At 43.4% G+C, this 8,998-nt stretch overlaps 1 protein-coding gene across 2 annotated transcripts; it reads right to left on the bottom strand.

Annotated features, from left to right (window-relative positions):
• Nucleotides 1–946: 946 nt before the first annotated feature.
• On the bottom strand, nt 947–8,769 carry LOC125718399 (calponin-1-like). Of its 2 annotated transcripts, none has more exons than XM_048992244.1 (7): nt 8,494–8,769; nt 5,408–5,529; nt 5,206–5,272; nt 4,522–4,659; nt 4,205–4,321; nt 3,594–3,620; nt 947–3,002 (listed from the first exon to the last, which is right to left on the bottom strand). In XM_048992244.1, exons 1-7 carry the CDS (start codon nt 8,551–8,553, stop codon nt 2,751–2,753), a joined length of 783 nt encoding a protein of 260 aa, XP_048848201.1. In that variant the 5' UTR covers nt 8,554–8,769; the 3' UTR covers nt 947–2,750. The 2 variants fall into 2 exon arrangements, with proteins under 2 accessions (XP_048848201.1, XP_048848200.1); XM_048992243.1 differs by having other exon boundaries at nt 3,594–3,740; nt 8,494–8,767.
• Nucleotides 8,770–8,998: the final 229 nt, after the last annotated feature.

Below are 8,998 nucleotides of genomic sequence, written 5' to 3'. Positions count from 1 at the left end.
TATTGTGTGCAGGTTTGGTCACCATACCTTAAAAAGGACATTGCTGCCTTGGAAAAGGTGCAACGTAGGGTGATGAGAATGATTCCCGGTCTTAGAGGAATGTCTTATGAGGGGAGGTTAGCTGAGCTGAATCTGTTTAACCTCGATAAAAGGAGACTGAGGGGAGACATGATCCAGGTATATAAGATTCTAACAGGTCTGGATGCTGTTCAGCCAAATGGCTACTTCAATATTAGTTTAAATACTAGAACTCGTGGTCATAAGTGGAAATTAGCAGGAGAACATTTTAAACTGAATTTGAGAAAAACCTTCTTTACACAGCATGTAGTTAGAGTATGGAATAATCTTCCTGTTAGTGTAGCACAAGCTAAAACCCTGGGTTCCTTTAAATCAGACCTAGATAAGATACAACTCTGAGCTATTGGTCAAGTTCTCCCCAAACGAGCTTGATGGGCCAAATGGCCTCCTCTCATTTGTAAATTTATGTTCTTATGGTTTTGTGCATCATGACACTGTCATATAATTAACTGTAGGATGTGACTCAGTGTCAAAGTATGTGGAAACGTATAGCTTCTGATCAGTGTTATTGTAAGACTAAAAGGGGTTTGTGTAGACAAACGTTTTCCTCTCAGAGCAGATCAGTACAGATAAGTAGGTATATTCCAGTACTTGTTGCCAGTCAGGTTATTTTCGGCTTCAGATTGTTTGCCAGCCTAAATAAAGGTTTCGTATCTTCTGATTTTGTCCTAGTTCACTAGCAGAATACCATCTTGGTCCTAGATTTCTGTAACTGTACGACGCTCGTCACACGTGAGCCTGGCAAGCTTTCCCCGCAGACTGCATTACTCTCCAGTGCACCATTTATGTTCTAAAATTAGACACGTTTAAATATTTTCATTATTAAGGCATCACCCAAAGTAAAAGCTGGAAGGAAATCGACAGTAGCTTCTGCTTCCTTGTTTTATTGGTATTGCACAGTTTTATTCCGAAATACAGACATAATGGAAATGCTTCTTTTTGTCGTGGCCAAGCACAGTTGGCTTCATCCGACCTTTGAAATGATGTGGCCATGATCGTCATTAAAAAAAAAACCCACCAAATGTAACTGAAGCACACAGACCTCGGCTCCAACGTCAAGCAACTTTTCACTAGCAGAGTAAAAGCGTTTAAATCAGCTGAAAGGGGCTTTGGGTTCACATGTCCCACACATGCCTGTTTGGCCATAGAAGCATGAGGAAACTGAACATTTCGTGTCCAGGCTGGACGACTCAGATTAAGGGCACCTTCGGGACTTTAGGCAGGATTTGCAAAAAGAATTTTTCCCCATTTTGGCAAGACGGTGGAAGGATTCCTCCATGAACAAGAAGAGTCTTAGCATCGAATTCAGTCTAAAACATCCTATAATGTTGGTTCCTTTAGTGCAATCATTTCCCCAGCAGCAATAATCATCACTGAAAAGGTATCTGCTGTGTCTTTGCTACATACTGTCCCTCTGATGCTGCGTAAACCTGAGCTGGATGTTCATCCATCTCCTGTTCCCCACACTTCTTGCCCGAAATGTTCACAATCTTAAGTAATCTTAAGTAATTCCAACCCCCCCCCCCCCATGGGGACCATTAAAAGTCTACCTCCCTACCAGTCTAACAAATTATATATTTTCCCTTGGAAATATAAAATTTCTGTAGTTACACATAGACTTATGTCTAAAAAAATACAACGTTAAAGTATTTAAAAGCGAGTCCTTATCTAGTCTAGTGAGTTTTGGTTCATGGACCCTGTCGCTTTTTTAAATATATAGGATCTGACTTTGGAAGAAAACTTGTTTCTGATTCACAATTATAAAACATCTTTTTTGGCACAGATCCATATATCTGGTGTATATTGAAAAATAAACACTAGATGGCACACTAACATAGATACAGATAAAAGTTATAAACTGGGCTACGTGAGCAGCCCAGAACATTTCTTCATAAATACTTTACAAGATCCAATTTAAATATCTTCTGTCCTGCAAGGCAGAGTAGAAAACTAAGGTCTCCTAGCTAAAAAGGTCAAAGGTCACAGGTGAACTACAGCGCAGTGGTGAAGAGCTTCCTGTAGATCAGGGGTGTCCAATCTTATCCGCAAAGGGCCGGTGTGCATGCGGGTTTTTGGGGTAACCTTTAGGTCAGCTGTTCACACCCAGGTCTGAGGACTCTTCAGCCAATCAGTCCTTTAATTGGTGATCTAATTAGGGAGTCGCAGTGTAAACCTGCAAACACAGCGGCCACCTCTGGGTAAGACTGGCCACCCCTGCTGTAGATTAACACTCAAGCTCATTAATGCATGTCATCCTGGGGGTCAAAGGTCAACAATGAGGGAAATGGGGACAAACTGTCATGCACACAAGGGTTTTTCCTCCTGTTAAAAAAAAATAATATGAGGTTTTGTACCATTAGACTAGGATGAACCTGTTACCTCAATAAATACAAAACCTGCATTTAAATAGAGACTTTAGAAACTCCGCATGCAGCACCTAGTACCTGGTCTCGTTCCAAATAAGAGGAGTAACAATCGCTTTTTTATTATATTAAAAGTGTTTGATGATGAATTAAGGAAAAAAGACCCAAAAGATATTTGGAACCAACTGTCAGATGAGGTGCAGATGAGGAACTGGGGGGGGGGGGTTGTCAAAATCTTACCCCGAATATTAGAGAAGTGAATGAACTTAGAGTGAGAGCAGAGCTGGCTTTGCGTGCCGACAGTCTGCCTTAGTCAGAGTAATTCTGGTAGTTGTCGTAGGCATACTGTCCTCCCCCCTCGCCGTTGTTGAACAGGGTCTCAGGGTTGACGCAGTACTTGCTGTCGTAGACCTGGCGGGGCAGTCCGTACACAGTCATGCCCATCTGAGACGCCACCTTGTTGGTGCCCATCTGCAAGGACACGGTGGAGGTGTCACACGGCTCCAGGTCCAGCTTCTTATCGAAGATCTGCCGTTTGGTGCCGGGGGCGGTCATGCCGGACTTTGGGGGCGAGAGCATACGACAGGAAACAGTTATTAAACATGACCCGGGGAGACGGCAATCAAGCTAAAACGTAACGATGCGCCTCGACCGTCTTTCGTTTTTACTTGACAAAGACTGAATGCAACCCTGCCCATGGAGATACTGCACACAGTTATAGCAACAAGACCTGCACCCTGCCCCCCCTTGGCAAAACTCATTGTACCCATCTCAGACATTTAGTCCAGGATCAATATATTTATGTGTACAGCCCAACAGTTTTTTCCAAGGGTGCAGGTGCTCAAACAGTCGAAGATGGAAAAGAGTAATTTTGCCAGCTCGGGGTGGGTGGGTGGGGGGGGGTGTAAAGTCCCCACTAGAAATTTTGCAAGATTGTTGGCTATTGCAAATGCACCAATCCCCTGCATGTGCCTGAACAACAATATGAGGACTGAACCAAAGCGTTCCTGCATTCAAAATGGGGTCCACAAGCCTTGAGGGCAACAAACACCCATAGTATATTAATATAATAGTAGATTATATTAAAAAAGTAGGAGAGGAAATCTCAGTAATAGCAAGAAAATGCAGCCCAGCAATGCAGCCCCCTCCCACCTGATTGGCTCCCTTGTTGGTGCCCATCTGTAAGCTGATGGTGGACTGGTCCATGGGGCTTTCCATGCCCGTCTTGGGGTCATAGAGGTGGCGCCGTGTGCCGTATGAGGTCATGCCCTTCTGGCTGGCAAACTTGTTGGTGCCCATCTGAGACAGAACGGCAGCAGTTTGAGGTGTTCATTATGTCTCTTAGAAATGTCAGGACAGTCAAAATGTTCTTTCAGGAACGTAAACAATGAATTATACAGTGAAACTGACGAGTGACTCAAGTACCTCACGCAAATTAGAACGTCCTGCGTACACTGGGTCTCATCTACGCGGCTATAAAGTAACGCTGTAAGAATATCTTTCCGTAAATCAGATTAGCACAGATTACCTGGTTGTTACCAATCTAATTATTCAAAAAAATGACAAATATATAAAAATGCAAATATGGGTATGACTCCAGAATGAGTCGGAAAGGACTAACATCCTATGCTATCAAATTTAATCTTAAATTTAAAATTTTAAACTTTAAATATTTCATAATGGCTTAGCCTGGCAGTAATGAATGAGGTCGGAGTGGATTTGGGGGGGCGGAGCCTTTCACAGGCCACTCCTCCAGCCCTGACCTGCAGGCCAATGATGTTGCGACCCTCTTTCAGCTTCTCGGGGTTAAAGCGGCGCTGCTGTTTTTCGGCGTATTTAACTCCAATGTCATACTTGCACTGAAAACCTTTGGATTTAGCCTGTGGGGGTAGGAATGGAAAGAGAAAATTATGCACAGTCTTAGGAAGGAGCGAAAAAGCCACCATTCGCAAGCATCAGGCAGCAACAGTGTACAGAGGAATCCGCATTATCTGCAGTCGCATGCGGGGGACACACACGTGCGCACACACAGACAGACAGACAGACAGACAGACACACACCACGATTCACAGCCACTCACCATTCCGGCCAGCGTAATGAGCGTGCTCTGAACTTGCGTGTGGTTGACGTTCTCAAACAGGTCGTTGGCTTCAAAGACGTCATGCGGCTTCAGGCCATAATCGGTGATGGCCTTGACAAAGTTGCCGATGTTCTCCAGCTAGAGTACGCAGGAAACACAGAACGGGCGAAGGGCCGATTTCAGCCAGGTGCCACTGGAGAGACTCATTCCTCTAAAACCACTAACACTCGAAATCTACAGGTGCAGTTTAAGTGCTTGACTGCATGTGCCGATCTACAGAGTGTCCAAACACTGTACTAGGGGTACATTAGGGCAGTATCTCAATGCAGGCCTCAGGGACCCCCGCACAGTCCACATCTTTGGTCCCTCCCAGCCTCCAACACACCTGTACCAGGTTTTCGGTGTTCTTTATTGGCTGGGAGCTGGGACAGACTAAAAATGTGGACTATCTGGGGGTCCCTGAAGACTGGGTTGAGAAACACTGCATTAGGGGCTTCTCACTTTGCACCTGAGCTGCAGCTTCTAACCTGGAACCTTTAGATTCTGAGGGGAGCTAATATTCACTTTTTAAATGATTGAGCAGAACAAGCGCTGGATTTAAAGGGGTTAACTTCTATTTAAAATGAAGGACATACAAATGTGTCTGAGGAACTGACTGTAGGGCACTGGGCTTTCTTCCCCTACCTGATGCCAGTTCTGTGGCGAGTTGTTGATCTTTTTCACAGATCCAGGCTGGAGCTTGTTGATCAATCTACACGACAAAGACATGAAGCAGGACGTCTGGGATAAACACAGTGAAAAGAAGTGCTCTTTTGGTGCGGGTGCCCTGAATTTTAGACTCTTCTTCTGCCTGTAGGAGCAGCTCCCAGCGTGATCTCGTACTCACTCGCAGAGGATGACACCGTCTTTGAGCCCCTCCATGAAGTTATCCGGCACTTTGCGACCAGTAACTTCATGGATCCACAGCCTCAGTTCCTCCTCCTTCTGGGGGTCATATTTATGGGCCAGCTAAGAGGGGGGAGAATGTCAAAGTTTACAACAAATCAGATTTGAAAAACCATAACTAAATATTTCCTTTTAGTATGAGAAATTGTGCTTTTGGCTGCGGTTTTTGTTTAATATTTCAATGACTGTTGGCACTGACTTGTATAACAGTAACAAGCATAGATACTATTTGCGTGCTTTTTTTAAAAAAATAAAATACTGTCTTTTTTTATGAGTATAGAAATAATTGTCTATTATGTAACAACTGCACAACAATCATTACAAAGAAAAAAAAACAAATCAAAGGATTTCTATGGCTTTAAAAACTCACCCCACAAAACATTTTAATAGACAAAACGCTCACCTGGACCAACAAAACCACAAGATGAATGGAGTGTGAACACTAAAACATGGATATCAAATTAATCAAATTTATATAAACCTTGACTGAATGATTTATCACTCTTCACAACACAGTGATCTTGGCAACTCTCACCAATTGTCCCTCCCACCTCCCTCCCAATTCGCCATCATAGGGCCAAATTAAAGTTGGCTTTTAAATACAGTGGGAAACACAAAAAAAACAGGAAGAAAACAAAAACTCTGAAGAATTCCTCTGCAAAGGCGCTTCCTCGTGGACACGAGGCCCCATTCCTGATCCTCAGATGGGAACTGCTCCTCTGCTCCTCTACTCCCCCTCGCCTGCTCTCCTTTTCAGAATTTCTGTACTGGCTACAAAAGGGAAGGCGATGCAGAGCCAACACAAATAGGTATTCCAAAATGCCGGGCCTCTGCCATTCCAAACTTGGGAGAAACAGCGATCCTCTCCTCCCCTTCCCCATCTGTCCTACTCCACCTCCCCTCCTGAGACCTGTCCCTTATCCACACACTCCCCCCCCCATCCGCGTTGCTCTTCCTCTCCCTGAGATCACTTCTGCTAAATATCTAAGGCTGTCAAACACTACACTCTCCATCCATGCGCATGTTTTTAAAATGTAGATTGTTTGTGCAGTGTTGTTTGTGCAGTGTTGTTTGTGCAGTGTTGTTTGTGCAGTGTTGTTTGTGCAGTGTTGTTTGTGCAGTGTTGTTTGTGCAGTGTTGTCTCTCACTTTTTCTTCCAAGTCATCAAATGATACATCTGCCAGTCCCACCCCACCCCCGAAAGGATAATACTCATATTTAAAATAAAAAAGTAACTTCAAAAGGGAAAACCTGAACAGTTGTGAGTGGGGGTGATCTATAATATGTAGGATTATAGCATAAGGCAAGATTGGAGGATATGATTATGATTTGTTTGAGGTGAGTTCTTGAACAAAGCTAAAAATTCCACTATACTGATTTGCCCATCAAGCAAGAAATAATCCAGAACTTTGAGAGCATATTAAACCATTCAGTTCTGTAGGTTTCCTATTGCATAGTAACATACCACACAGGCACCCCTACTGCCTTCATTAGTGACGGTAACCCGAAATGTCCCATGCACTCTGAAATATTTATCAAAAGGGTTCCCTCTAAAGCTTCGGGACACGGGTAATGACTCCTTAAAAGGAGGTTGGCGACGTTCGCTAACCTGCCCTTGTGGTTATCAGATCTGGCAGCATCTCATTTGCCGCTCAGTGAGAGAAGCGCCTCAGGTCCCCTGCTAGCCTTCACAGCACGCGAAACATCACAGTGCAGTGACTGTCAGTAACTCAAAAGTCAGGCATGAAGGCATGTAAGGAATCAAAACGCAATTCTTCCATGTGTTTCTAATAACAGTGTGTTCCGTTAATACAAACTGCAAAAAGAGACACACAAACAGCGAAGAAGCCCTGAAACAACACAGACTGAAAAGACACACTGATAATAATCCCACAGTGACGGACATGAAACAGTCATTCCGGAACTTTCCTTGCCTCTGCAGTAGCTATGAATGCAGATGGTTAAGTTTGGTTAAAAACTGTCCTCACATGGGATAACACCTCTGTCTACTTTTCACTCTTAGCTGACGCACATGGCAGAGAAAGGACCATCGCATCACCATCAAGTTCCTCTTAGCGTGCCACTGTTCGGAATTCCCTGTCCAGTAAGAGAAAAAAACATGCTTACACACACTTTTCTGCTCTCAATTAAAAATTCCCCATACACATCACACCCTTCCATAGCACTTTCACTGAACGAAGTTCACCTCATTTCTGTGACCCGAGTTCAGATTCTGAAATCTCCAAGCTAGTAACTGCAAGCAATTCAAAGAATTAGGCAGGACGGAAGGTTACTGAATGACATTTGGATGCGCGAGTACATCCTGTAAGCCAAGTCTGTGAACTTGAACACTGAACTACAAGTAATTTGTTGAAAACTATGAAAGCCTTTTTCAGACAGGAAAAGATGGGATCAAGTACCTCATACTTGATTATATTGACAAAACACAAATGAGGATTAACAACTATGTATTTACATTATATTAAACTGTTTGGACTTCCTGCGTAAGATGAAAGGAATAGATATCAGAACCTCATACTTAGGCAACTCTCCTTACTTGGACAACATCACAGCTTCACTATGCTGTGATCATCAACAACAACGTAGGACGCAAGGCAAAAGCAACTCTGATTAATTGTGATACCTTTTTGGACGTTTATCTCTGTGGCCGTGAAGCTTTTATGCAGAACTGTCACTAGAGCGCGTCTGTCGAGACTCAAGTCCCCGTTTTTATAAACAGCACCGCTACTTATTACGTACTTTATGCTGAATGGCAAGTCGCGGTTTAACACAGAAGTATCCAATAGTCAAATCTGACAGGCATCCGAGTGTAGCAAAAAAAAAGTCTTGTCACAAATAATATTCTTTATAAAACGCAAAGCCTGTAAATGATAAACCAACAAAGAAGTCGTCTTGAATCCTTTTACCTGTATTTTATTTAAAGCAGTTTATTAAAACGACTGGGAGAGCAACAGATGCACAACAGGTTATACAGTTTTCGATGTAAAAAGCGTTTCAGGATCCTACCTTGCTCTTCACCTCGGCTGACAGTCCGAAGGCAGGTCCGCTCCTGAAATGGGTTGTCATTGTGATCTTCGGTAATTCACAGCAGATTTTACGTATTTAAACCAATGAAGAAAAGTGTCGTTGGCAGAGAGGCGAACTCGGTCTATGTGGCTCCTGCAGAGAGCAGCGAAAATTTAAACGGTACTATAAGTGTATTGTTTTGCTGTCTGTTTTTACTCCCCTTGGCGTCGGATTTGAGCACTTCGTAAGGCTTTTCTCAATCTTTTTTAAACTCTTCCCATCTGTGCAGGTCGAAAGTCGGTCGCGATTGGCCAGGGACGCCATCCAATCACGACGTTGCCTCTTCCTCTAAGTGATATCACCAGCAAGGCATTAGGCTGTGACCGTGTCAGTTTTTCCACCTTGAATTGAATTACAGGATGCTTTTCATTTCTGTCACGTTTTTATTTCATTCTTACATACAGTAAGACCAACGCGATAAATACTACACACCGTTTATTATTGC

The sequence above is a fragment of the Brienomyrus brachyistius genome, chromosome 22, assembly GCF_023856365.1.
Source record: "Brienomyrus brachyistius isolate T26 chromosome 22, BBRACH_0.4, whole genome shotgun sequence".
NCBI classification, from domain to species: Eukaryota; Metazoa; Chordata; class Actinopteri; order Osteoglossiformes; family Mormyridae; genus Brienomyrus; species Brienomyrus brachyistius.
Note: the sequence above shows the minus strand (reverse complement) of the source record. Positions and strands in the feature narration are given on the sequence as shown.

Bases quoted from the DNA above. Each gene is read 5' to 3' on its own strand.
- LOC125718399 (XM_048992243.1), bottom strand. From the start codon at position 8,553: ATGACAACCCATTTCAGGAGCGGACCTGCCTTCGGACTGTCAGCCGAG. The intron at 5,273-5,407 runs GTGAGTACGAGA...TTTGTCGTGTAG, and splicing joins GACGGTGTCATCCTCTGCGA to ATTGATCAACAAGCTCCAGC. The intron at 4,660-5,205 runs GTAGGGGAAGAA...TGCGTACTCTAG, and splicing joins CGCCACAGAACTGGCATCAG to CTGGAGAACATCGGCAACTT.